The sequence below is a fragment of the Molossus molossus genome, unplaced genomic scaffold (assembly GCF_014108415.1).
Source record: "Molossus molossus isolate mMolMol1 unplaced genomic scaffold, mMolMol1.p scaffold_m16_p_11, whole genome shotgun sequence".
NCBI classification, from domain to species: Eukaryota; Metazoa; Chordata; class Mammalia; order Chiroptera; family Molossidae; genus Molossus; species Molossus molossus.
In genome coordinates, this window is record NW_023425346.1 from 43,544,084 (window position 1) to 43,557,603 (window position 13,520).

At 36.1% G+C, this 13,520-nt stretch overlaps 1 protein-coding gene across 18 annotated transcripts in view; it reads left to right on the top strand.

Annotated features, from left to right (window-relative positions):
- Window positions 1-13,520, top strand: part of SLC4A10 (solute carrier family 4 member 10) — a 276,010-nt gene that overhangs the window by 242,836 nt on the left and 19,654 nt on the right. For all 18 annotated transcript variants that reach the window (XM_036253310.1, XM_036253298.1, XM_036253312.1 and 15 more), the window contains 4 exons: window positions 5,223-5,474; window positions 6,328-6,396; window positions 11,858-12,031; window positions 13,268-13,390. In XM_036253310.1, coding sequence (XP_036109203.1) covers window positions 5,223-5,474; window positions 6,328-6,396; window positions 11,858-12,031; window positions 13,268-13,390 — 618 coding nt within the window. The remainder of the gene's footprint in view (window positions 1-5,222; window positions 5,475-6,327; window positions 6,397-11,857; window positions 12,032-13,267; window positions 13,391-13,520) is intronic.

Genomic DNA, 13,520 nt, shown 5'->3' on the forward strand with positions numbered 1-13,520 from the left:
GTCAATCTATAGTCTTTTATGTGGTTAACTTGACAGATGCAGGAAATTGCTGCCAAGCTTTGAAATGAATTTTTTCAGCAGTGGCATCTGGGTATCAGATGGTCCTCTTGGCTGGCCTCTTGTCTTGCTGCATGTTGGTTTTAGTGGGGTCTGCTGTAGCATCACCTGTTGCTATGCTCCCTTTTCCTTCCATATGTCCATTTCCCGTGATTTATGGATGAATGTGAGAATAAAAGCTCTGATTCTGTCTTCATTTCAGAAAAACATTCTGCAGTAGAAGGTGCAGAGTTCTCTCTCTGACAAAGGGATACTTCCCTTTGGCTGGCATGCCTATCAGCTAATAATTTGGTTACAAAGACCAACTTTCTAAAGACATTATAAATGGGAGGGAAGAAGGAGGATGATTAATTAGTGAAAGTGCCAGAACTGCTTTATTTTTTTGATTCCCATTCAATTAAGATGCTCCCATTGTTGTACAACATGATTAGGCGGAAGTTGTCTTTTTGTTTTTATTATATACTTGTACTTTTCAACTTAAGAAGGAAATGACTTCCTTTGAAAGCATTATTTTTTTTTGATTCCTGTCATCCAGAATTTTACTGTTTACATTTGTATCATATTTTTAAAACACTAAATAAGAGATATAGGAAATCACTATCATGAAGAAATCCTTGCTCATATTATTAAGCCACAGTGAACATGGGTGTGGGACAATCCAGGGTGTGCCAGCTCAAGGCCCCTGTCCTCTGCCCTCTGGTGTTTATCTTCCATTCTCTCTCAGCGACACTACAGCTTAGCTCTACCCCAGGGGGCATCATTCACACTGTGCTCCCTCAGGCAGGGGCTTGAGTAAGTCCTTCACTGTTCTCTCTCTTTCTCACTCCTGAGTTCCTAGGACAAAACAGTCCTCTAACTGGTTAAGACATTGTCCTTTAAAGGGACCCACATTTGCGTTTTATTTTATGCAACTGCATCTTCCAAAATGTTCTGCAAAAGGACCCAAGGAACAAACTAGGACTCTGGTGAAGCTTATTCCTTCCTATGCCTTCCTGCTTCAGCAGATACCAGGGTGTTTCTCTTTCCACTCTCCAGCTCTTAGTAATTAAAAATCTTTCCTGCATTGCTTGCAGAGAAAAGTTTCTAGCATCATCTTCACAAGCGAAACTGAGTGTAGGCATTTTGGTGAACTGGACGTTGGCCCAGCTAAGCTAACCCAAGGACGAGTACCTCGGACTTGGTGACAGTGCACGAGGAAGGGGCCATTATGTGGACATCTCCCATTTTCTCCTTCTCACCCGCTGCACATTTATAATTTGCAGGGATAGGCAGAAAGGAAAGGAAGTACAACTGCCTGTAAGGGTATTTTTCTTAATAAAGTAATTAATAAAGCAAAAGAACAGAAAAAGAATACTACCATGACAGATAGGCAACAAATAATCAATATGTTTCACTCCAGCCTTTATGAGCTTTCATATGAACTACAAACTGCTTACAGTTTGGTAAAATTGCCTGTAAAAAGAAGCTAAAATTATTCTTCAGAAGAATTGGTAATGTCTGCTCATGCTCATGATAACAAAGTTAACAGCTATATTTATTTTAAAACTATACATATTGAATTCGATTCCAAGAACTTATATGCATATATGCATAACCCACAGACACAGACAATAGTGTGGTAAAGGCAGGGGATGGGGGACAGGAACAGGATGGGGGGGGTCAATGGGGAAGATCTGTAATACTTTCAACAATAACGATAAATTTAAAAAAAAATATTGCAAAGGGCGTTTCAGTGATGAATATTTCCTTTTTAAAAAGTTAATCTGAAATAATAAATAACTTTTATTCATATGTCCAAAATGCAATACTTGGAACATACTTATACTAAGAAATTACTTGTTATTTATCTGAAATTCAAATATAGCTGGGTGTCCTGTATATTTATTTATTCATTTTTAAATTCTCAAAATAAATAAATAAATAAATAAAAAGTCGATTTGTTACTTATTGATTGCTTATTGCTTACCAATGACTGTGCGTAAAAACTATGGGTAATATTGAGAAATTGTAAGTTACCTGCCCTGATGAAACATACTTTTATTGAGGAACCTTGAAACAAATAAGGACAAAAGAGAAATTTATTGTTCAACTGCTAGAATGTAATAGTCTCTAACGTTTGATAGGTGTGTACTGTATACCCATTATTCTAAATGGTTTGCAAAATTAAATAATGTAATTGTCACAACAGCTCAGTGAGGTGGCTCCTATAATCGCCATCACTATTTTTTTTTCTTTTGGAAATTTTTTATTTATTAATTTGTTTTTGTTACAGATTTTTCTCATTTTTCTCCCATTGACACCCTCCCTACCTTACCCCCTGCCCCATCCCCAGCTTTGTTGTCCATGTTCACTGGTTATGCATACATGCATGTCAATTCTGTGGTTTATCTCTTCCTCCCCAAACCCCCCTCTTCTGAGGCTTGTCAGTCTGTACTCCACCTCTATGTCTCTGGGTTAATTTTGTTCAGCAGTTTGTTTAGTTCTTTATATTTCACAAATAAGTGAGATCATGGGATACTTGTCTTTCTCTGCTTGGCTTGTTTTGCTTAGCATAATACTCTCCAGGTCCTTCCATGCCCTCTCAAAGGATAAGAGATCTTTCTTTGTTACAGCTGCATAGTACTCCATTGTGTACATGTACCACAGCTTTCTAATTCATTCATCTACTGATGGACACTTGGGTTGTTTCCAGATCTTAGCTATTGTAAATAGTGCTGCTATGAACATAGGAGTACATATATTCTTTCAGATTGGTGTTTCAGGTTTCTTAGGGTATATTTCTAGAAGTTGGATCACTGGGTCAAATGGAGTTCAATTTTTAACTTTTTCAGTTAACACCATATTATTTTCCACAGTGGCTGCACCAGTCTGCAATCCCACCAGCAGTGTACTAGAGTCCCCTTTTCTCTACACCCTCACCAACACTTGTTGTTTGATGATTTGTTGATGGCGGCCATTCTGACAGGTGTGGGGTGATACCTCATAGTTGTTTTAATTTGCATCTCTCTGATGATTAGTGATGTTGAACATTTTTTCATATGTCTCTTGGCCATTTGTATGTCCTTTATTGGAGAGGTGTCTATTTAGGTCCTCTGCCCATTTTTTAATTGGGTTCTTTGTCTTCCTTTTGTTGAGTTGTATGAGCACTCTATATATTTTGGAAATTAACTCCTTATCTGATGCTTCATTGGCGATTATGGTCTCCCATATAATGGGATCCCTTTTCATTTTGATGGTTGTTTCTTTTGCTGTGCAGAAGCTTTTGAGTGTGATGTAGTCCCATGTGTTCATTTTTTCCTTTGTTTCTCTTGACTTAGGTGTTGTATCAGTGAAAATTCTGCTGAATATGATGTCTGAGATTTTGTTGCCTGCATCTTCTTCTAGAATTTTTATGGATTCACCAGTGACATTTAAGTCTTTTATCCATTTTGAGTTTATTCCTGTGTATGGTGTAACTTGGTGTTCTATTTTCATTTTTTTGCAAGTAGCTGTCCAATTTCCCAAACACCATTTATTGAAGAGACTGTCTTGACTTCACTGTATGCTCTTGCCACCTTTGTCAAATATTAATTGAACATGTTGTCTTGGGTCCATTTCTGGGTTCTCTATTCTGTTCTATTGATCTACCTGCCTGTTCTTGTGCCAGTACCAGGCTGTTTTGATTACAGCGGCTTTGTAGTATAACCTGAAATTTGGTAATATGATCCCTCCTACTTTGTTACTATTTTTAAGATTGCTGTGGCTATTTAGGGTTGCCATCACTGTTTTGCAGATAGGGAGACAGAAGCACAAAAGGTTAAATTTACTCAAGGTCATTGGTTAGGCCAGCATTTGACTCCAGGCCACTTGTCTCCAGAAACTAAACCCTTAACTACTTTGTTATACTATATCTTATTAAAAGTTGGAATGTGGCCCAGCCAGTGTGGCTCAGTGGTTGAGCATCGACCTATGCACCAAGAGGTCACTGGTTCGATTCCTAGTCAGAGAATTTGCCCAGGTTGTGGGCCAACTCCCCAGTGGGGGGCATGCAGGAGGCGGCCAATCGATGTTCTCTGTCATCAGTGTTTCTCTCTCTCTCTCCCTTCCTCTCTCTATAAAATCAATAAAGGAAAATAAATTAGAAAAATAAAAGGAGTTGGAATGTGCACTGGGCCAAGCCCTTTGCTACTTCTGAGACTTTGCCCTGTCAATTTCTCAAGGCAGGTTGAGGGAGAGGTCAATGTTGCTCTTTTCATTTTCAGTTTCTGTAGACCCCTGACATGGTCACTCTCTTCAAGAGAGCAGTCTTCAGTTCCTCTTGTTCCACATACCCTTGCATCCATTTTTCTTTTTTTATATTTCCTGACTGGTCCAAAAGAGCACTGAAGTTTGCAATACCTGGAGGTCAGTGATAGTGGAGCAGGATCACAGAGGAGAAAGAAAACACAAAACTGATTGTAAGGAGAGGCTAAGTTTTTCGCTGAAACGGAAACAAATGGAAACAAGGTAGTATATAAATATATATATTAAGGAAGCTTAGGTTCCATGGTATTATTTTTTCCAGCAAAAGTCAATCATTGAAACAAAAGAGGGCAATTAGCCTCTGAGTGTTTGAGAAGAGTTTATCTTTAGGAGATCTGATATGAGAGGATACTTGGATATTGTCAGGACGTGGTTTCTATTCATAATCAGGTCATTCTCAGCTCTGTTGTCACAGTCCTCACTTTCTCTTCTCAGCCTAATGCCTGATATGCAGTTGGCACTTAATAATTTTTGCATGAATTAATAATGAGTGGATTGTGAATTGTATTGTGTGTCAATTTGCCCATTTAAGGTTACTATGGAAGTGACTGTATTTGATGATGACTTTACTTATCCACTAGAAATAGAATGGAAACTAATGTAACATTAACCTAAAAATACATTGACCCTATTACAGTATGTAGAAGATACTATAATCATAACTGCAACAGGAATTTCTGCAACATTTCTTTAAGTGAATTATATATCTTGAGACTGTTACTTTTTTACCTTTAATGTATTTTGCATTTTAGAGTCAGTTATATAAGACCCAAGATAGCATTTCATTTCTTTTTTTACTGTTCCATAGTGGTCGTGTTATTTGTTTCTATACTAAATTCAGGTCCTATGAGAATCCTCTTTATTTTATTTTACTTTTTTAACAGAAAGGTTGTGGATACCATCTGGACCTATTAATGGTGGCTGTCATGCTTGGTGTGTGCTCTATCATGGGCCTGCCGTGGTTTGTGGCTGCCACTGTCCTCTCCATCACTCATGTCAACAGCCTGAAACTGGAATCAGAATGTTCAGCTCCAGGAGAACAACCCAAATTTCTTGGCATTCGGGAGCAGAGAGTTACTGGGCTTATGATTTTTATTCTTATGGGTTCATCAGTCTTTATGACCAGTATTCTGAAGGTAATAAAATCTGTCTTAATGAATTTGAGAGAAGGCAGAATATATTTATTATTGTTTAAGAAATTTCATTTGGATCTAAACCATCAACTTGCAAATATTTTATGGCATGTGATGAAAGTGACGAATTTCTTTACCATGTTTATATAACTTCTTAACTTAATGGGAGAAATTAGGTGCTATTTTTAAAATCCTTAAATACATAAAAGTTTAGTCTGGCAAAGTAAAAGTTGATGTGTAAATTATTATCATATTTTTAAAATGGTGACACAGTTGTGGGAAAGAGTTACTCATTGTTTCTGATTAACTTGTGACCTGAATTCACTACAGGTCTACACAAAATAAAGCTCTTATTTTTTTGTCAATGGAAAGCTATATTTGCAATTAGCATTACCTATTATAAGACAGAGGTACAGAAGTAAGCAATGTTATGATTGTGGCCATATATGCAGTTTTGTATGTTCCATAAAACTGATAAGAGCATTAAAGAGTAATTATTTTGTCATATAATTTTGACAGATATTTCCCAGCTGTGTTATTTATACTTTATTTTAACTTAGTTGTCTATAATTTGAAAATTCTAATTCAACTATTTAATCATTTATGTAAGTTTGCTGGTATTTAATCATTTCATAAGTGTATTTACAAGAAATGATTTATATGGTATATGAATGACTATAGGGATAGGATGGTGCAGAGCTATTACAAGAAAGAAAAAAATTGAACAATCCACAATTTTATAGGTATCTGGTATAATGTAGGAACAACATCTAAGTATTAGCTCCATTCTTTACCTTGAATCCAGACATCGTAATTGAAAATAACTTGTGCCTTTTCTCCAATTGTTCTTTTACAGTTTATCCCCATGCCGGTGCTGTACGGAGTGTTTCTTTATATGGGTGCTTCATCGCTAAAGGGAATTCAGGTAAATTACTTACAGTAATACAGGCACATCTATGAGGACTTACCTTAAGGTCTATTGATACTAAGTCATGTGATAGTTAAGAAAATGACATCATCTTAGGAACAGGTTTTAGACCACAATTTTTTTAAACGGGTCAGATTTACAAAAATTAAACAAAATCCTCATTAGCCTTTTAAGTTCGTAAATCTAAGGTACTTAATTTACCATAAGTATATTAAAATTAAAAGGTTTAGATTTCACAGCCCTTTTAGAAAATAATCATAGTATATTTCAAAACATATACAAATACTGTTCATCTTTGATACTGTAATCATGGTTGTGGATATCGATCCATGAGACTAGAAAAAAAATTTAGGCACAAAAATGTTCATTTTTACACATAAGTTCAGAATATTAGAAACAATCCCATTATCCAACATTAGTAAATAATGAAGTAATCTATGTACATTCCCTGACAGGTGATAATTATGATAACAATAAAAATAATATGGTAGAAGTGCCATGTCACAATGCAAAGTAAAAAAGTAAGAAAAGAAGTTGTATCTACCCTAGCTTTATAAAGTTAGGAGTACTGGTCAGATTAAAAGGGAAGCTGGGGAAATAGACAGTTTGTTAAGACGGTAAGATCCTGGGTGATTTTTTTCTTCTGTGTTTGTTTTTTGAATATTATTATAATTGTATTTATAGAATTATTTTAACTAATTCTATATTTAAATAACTAAAAATAAAGTTATAAGGTAAGGCAGTTTTCAAAGTGTAAGAAAAGCCTTATTAATTGTTTAAAAAGTTTTGGTTAAATAAATATAATTGTGTTAGTGTTCTAATGCTGCATAACACATTACTATAAAACTTAGTGGCTTAAAACAACAAACATTTATTATCTCACAATTTCTGTGAGTCATGAATGGGAACAGATTAGCCAGGTGGTTCTGGCCCAGGAGGTTTCATGTGGTTGCTGTCAGGGTCTGGACAAGGGCTGTAGTCATCTGAAGGGCTGGAGGATTCTGTCTAATGGCCTGTCACACAGCTGTGGGCAAGAGGCGTCAGTTCCTGCCCGGCCATTGGTAGGAAGTCTCTGTATTTTGCCTCATGGGCCTCTCCATAGGTCACTTAAGTGTCCTCATGACATGGAAGTTAACTGCCATCAGAGTAAGCAATAAGAGAATGAATGAGAGAAAGCCACTGTCTCTTTTGATTGAGTCTTCAAAGTTGTCCACAGTCACTTCCACTTTTTACTATTTGTTAGAAGCAAATCACTATGTCCGGCTTGCACACAAGGGGAAGAAAATGAAACATCTCTTGAAGAGAAAAGCACTAAAGAAGTTGTGGATACATTTTAAAACCACACAAGTGTTTTCTAAATCATTATAGAGTCTCTTGGCAAATTGTCCCCGTTTGTGTTACTGGAGTGGTATTGATAGTGTTCCCCCAGAATTTGTTTCCACGTGGAATCTCAGAATGTGACCTTATTTGGAAATAGAGTCTTTGCAGATGTAATTAGTTATGAATCTCAAGGTGAGTTCATCCTGAATTTAGGCTGAACTCTGGATCCAATCACTGGGGTTTTGAAACAAGAGCAGAGACACAGGGAGACACGGAAGAAGGTCACATGAAGGCAGAGGTAGAGAGAGGAGTTCTGCTACTGAGCCAAGAACGTCAGAAGCACCAGAAGCTGGAAGAGGCAAGAATATCTTCTTCCTTATGGCCTTCAGAGGGAGCCTGGTACAGCCAGCACCTTGCTTCTGGCCTTCACAACTATGGGGGAATAAATTTGTATTGTTTAAAGTGACCAAATTGTGGTTAATTTATTATAGTAGCACCAGGAAATTAATATAGATTTCTACTTAAATTTGCCTTTGAATAATCTTGTTTTCTAACTTAACATTATTGATCTAAACCACTTAAATCTTCTTGAAAAAGAGACTCATTTTGAGGATTATTTACTGTAAAGCACAGTTTGTTTTTGTTGACTAAAAGAAAAATATAAATTGTTGCATTTTCTTTGACACAACTTGACCCGGTGCTGTTCAAAGACGGAAGAAAAGTTACCTGATGAATTTATCAAATTAACACTTAAGTGGAACACAGGGTGAGCTTTGGTTCAACAACAGACCATAAGAGTAATTGAAATAGAGAAGTGTATTCCTCACAGGGCCTTGGGCCAGGCTGGAAGTTCAAGGCAAAGTAAAGACAGAGGGAGGGAGACAGGGCCTGTGGGTAGAGTGCTTTGGGGCTCCTGGGCTAAGGCCAATGGTTAATTAAAATCGGGACAGCAGGGTTTTGGTAAGTCCCTGGGAGTCTTATCTATAGGTTTCTTAGGGGGAAGGTGTTGGGAGGTAGAGGAGACTGTTGATCACAAGGACTGTTGGGGAAATCATATTAGGAAGTTGTGTTTACTGGCAACTCTGTGGGCTTCTGTCTAGGGAATGTGATTGCATGAGGGGCTAGTGTAGTTTAAGGTCATTGCAGGCTATGCTACACAAAATGGATCCAAGGCGACAATACCATGGAGTGGCTTAGCCAGACTCTTGGCACTAAGGAGTAGGCAGCACAGGAACTCTTCCTGAATGAGCAATCAACCAGCTTCTGACTTCAGGAGAAATATTTAGGCCTTAGGACAGTGCTGGATATTAGAACTGAGGCAAACTGTAAAATGAAGTCATTGTAAGATCATCAAACACCCAAAGTAGATGGGATGAGTCTGTTCATCCTGACACTAGGTAACATGACTTTGGGAGAGGGAGATGGCAGGGAAGTGTTATGCATTTACATTTCACTTAAATTAGTCTTCATTTGCTTATTTTAATCTCATGTATGAAAGTGTATTTGGAAAGAACTGGTTTGTAAAGCAGATAGGAAGAAAACTAAAGAGGTTTGATTTATTTGTTTTGCTGGGGGTTTTATTCTTTTTTGCTTTTTTGTTTTGTTTTGTTTTGTCTTTGGCAAAAGTTCCATGAGTACTAATTTCATCTGAAATTGCAAAGTATTTATTATTAGGCCCCAGGCTGTCATAAATATAGCAGCAGAAATTTAAGAAACAAAGTAAAATCATTTTGATAGGTTTCAACAGATTTTTTTCCCCCTTATTCCACTCACATGATTTTATATTCATGAGGTTTAAAACTAAACAAGAATGCCAAATTTTGCAATTATTTGCAACATTCATCTTTCAAATGAAAATTGAGGAAAACATTATCAAAAGCACATGAGAAAAACATAATGAGTTTTAAATAGCAAAAATAAAACTGCAAGTAGGTTCTCACACTGAGAAAGAGTGTCAGTGAAAATATAAGTGAGCCTGGAGCTCAGGGAGTTGAAATCCATATTTGGGATTTTGCGGCTAATTCAGTTTGGAAATGGGAAATTGATAAATGCCAAATGCAAAACTCAGACTGCATTTATCTGAGTATGATTATCATTACTTAAATAGTAATAAGCATGTACGGAACACCAGCATTTCAAGCAGCATGGTAATTGGATATTCTCTCTATATAGTAGGAACCTGTATTTTTACCTGATTGTTTAGCATTATTAAGGAACATCATCTAGACTTCTCATTGTGCAATATGGCAGAAAAAACAGATCACAGTGTTCTCATGAATGCTGTTTCTGTACTCAGATATATAACTACATCTATATTCATTCCAACACTTCAGGAGTCCAAAGGAAAGCAAATGTGCCATTTAGACAATAACAATTGAAGCACCCACACACTGAAGTACACTTATGCAATAACATAACTTCACAAAGGAGAAATGGTGGCTGAGAAAAATGAGTTCCATAGAAACTGAAACATTCAGTTATAAACCAGAAGACCTTACTTGACTTCTTCCCTATTCCCACCCCCAATAGGTACCAAGTTTTATTTGCTTGTTTAATGACATCTACTTTTAAGAGATATTTAGAATATAGAAATAAAAAGACCTAATGAGATATTTGTGGAGAGCATGGAGAGAGATGGACCAGAAAAAAACTCAGCACTTAGTACTCTGCACAGAAGGTTTTCAATGAATGTTTTTGGAAAGTATTAATGCATATGAATAAAAGCGAATAGAAGATGAGCGAACCTACATATGATTCTGATTTAGATGACTATGGAAAGGTCATGCCAAATATAAGATGGGGAACACAGAGGAAAGATGGGTTTATGTTGAGTTTGGAATTCTTATTATACGTGCAAGCAGATGTTGGTAAAATGGGATGTTTTGACCCTAACACTTGACTCCATGGACATTTGTTCCTTGACATATAAGAGTAATTTTGGAATATTTGGTGAGAATTGCTTACATTTTAATTATAAATTAGCTAAGAAATAAAATCTAATAGTACTCTTTTGAAAATGCATAACAGATATTACTGTAGAAATGGCATGAAATGAAATAGGACGGTGATTAAAACCATATTCTAAATAATCACTTAGTTTTAGAAACATTCAAAACTACAAAGTGTGGCCTGAGAAATATTAAATAAAATGATGCACATAAAATAAAGTAACATGCAATATAGTTTATTACTAAATAAAATGTGATTAAATATTTAAGGTTCTTCTGAAAATTTCATACATAAAGTCTGAATTGAGAAAATTAGCTTTCATAGATAAACCTGGCTTCCAAGTCAAAGCTTTAACAATATTATATAGTTTAGAAATAGATGTACTATCTTTAATGTAATATTTAAACAGAAATAACATTGATTCGGATGAAAATCATTTTTATAAAATAAATTGAAAATATATATAAATGGTCTGACTGCAGTATAGGAAAGTGATGAAGAAATTAAATTGAATTAGCAAAATTTGCTCTGGAAATACTTTATTAACAATAATTCATCTAGGTTAAATCTTTGTGGCTAAGATATTTGTATTTGTAAAAACAGCACCAAAACCTTGTTGGAGATCAAAGCAGCGAAGTCAAAACAACAGTCCAATAAGGAGGTCAAAGCATCCTACGCAGCAGCTGGATATGGGCAGAGAGCTCCAGAGGCAGAGAGCTGAGGCAGAGATCCAGGTCTGGGAGTCTTTAGCAATTATGTTTAGTTGAAGCCATGGGTAAGGATGAGCTATACCAGGAGAGAAAAGGACAGAGGATGGGAGTCCAGGAAGACCTGGTGCTTAAGAGGCAAATAAAGGAAGAGATTGTGGTGTGACAATGAAAAAGAGGAGGAGAATGGTGTTTTGTCTCTCAAGGTTAAGACTCTCCCTGGTAGCAGCATTTAGCATTGTCTTTAATATTTTTAAATTCTTCCAAATTATAACCTGGCTTTCTATTCAAGAAAATGTTGGAAATTATAAAACTGAAATTGTAGTATTTCAGAGTGTACCCACAACAATACTACTGTCCAGATGCCTGGATGTCAACTTCAATGTGATCTAGATGTACAATGTATTGGGCCACATTAAACATTTACTTGTTCTACTTCTTTTGTTGTCTGTAAAAATCACCTTAGTCTGTTTACCTTTTAGTTCTTTGATAGAATAAAGCTCTTCTGGATGCCTGCAAAACATCAACCAGATTTTATATATCTAAGGCATGTACCACTTCGAAAAGTCCATCTCTTCACAGTTATTCAGATGAGTTGCCTTGGCCTTTTGTGGATAATAAAAGTTTCGAGAGCTGCTATTGTCTTCCCCATGATGGTATGAAATTCTAACTTTTTCTCTCTTCCCGTGATTTTCTGCTCTTATTGAAAACCCATGAACTGAAATTGGAACTGAAATTATTGGAAACCCTGGTATAAACTTCAACCACTAAAACTAGTGACAAAGATTGTGTTTCAGATTATATATGAATTGCAGCGATTCATATTAGTTTTGTCTCCATCATTCTGAATATTGGTAGTTGAATTAATTGAAGATGGATGGAAAAATAGAAAATTTCAAAATTTAACTTTGAAAATATACTAGCAACTCTGAAAAGTTAGGGGGATTTTAAAAATTAAATTTCATTAAGTATTTCAGACAACTGTCAAATAGTTAAAAAATATAGTGAATCAGAATAACTATAAATAATTTAAAATATCAGCGCAGTAAGAATGGTTTAATGTTCATTTAAAATAAAGCAAACTAGCTCTGGCTTGTTTGGCTCAGCTGTTGGAGCATCAGCTCTTAGACCAAAGAGTTGTGGGTTTGATTCCGGTCAAGGGCACATACCTCGGTTGTGGTTCCATCCCCAGCTCTGGTGAGGGTATGCAGGAGGCAGCCAATTGATGTGTCTCTGTCCTGTTGATATTTCTCTCTCTCTCTCTCTTTCTCCATCCCTCCCACTCTATCTGAAGATAAATGGAAAAATATCCTCAGATGAGGATTTAAAAAAATAAAATAAAATAAAGCAAACTATTAACTACATGTACTTTAAAAAAAACACAGTTGAATATAATTTATAGCTTTATTTTTATTTAAAACATTTTTTTCTTTATTGATTTTAGAGAGAGAGGAAGGGAGAGGGAGAGAGAGAGAGAAACATTGATGAGAAAGAACATCGACTGGCCGCCTCCTGCATGCCCCCCACCAAGGATCAGGCCCACAACCTGGGCATGTACCCTGACCGGGAATTGAACTATCGACCTTTTTGTGCATGGGTCGACACAGCCACTGGGCCACACTGGCCAGGCTAATACAATTTGTAGTTTTAAAAATAGATTCTTTAAATGACTTCTATAATGGGTAAGTAACATGACAGCCATTATTTGGAGGATGTGACAAGAAAGGGAAATGAAGGAAGCAAAAGTATACATAGTATCTGCTATACAAGTATATCTTAAAATTTCATTTTAATCCCAGTCCTAATGAAAATTTTCTTGTTTCTACCAACAAACATCTGCATATCCAATTTCTGTTTTCCCCTATTTTACACTCTTTTATTATTTATTTCAGGTGTTAGCTCTGGTATTTGTAAGAAAGTTGATGGACTTTTTGTTTACCAAGCGAGAACTCAGCTGGTTAGATGATTTAATGCCTGAGAGTAAAAAAAAGAAACTAGAAGATGCTGAAAAAGAAGTAAGTCATAGCAGAATAAGTATCTTGTAAAGAAAAAGAAGCACTTGAACACAACAGCTCTTTGCAAAATGAAATTGTTGTGTTTACCTGCAGACAGTTAGTGATTAACAGCCACAGGTGGACAAGTTTC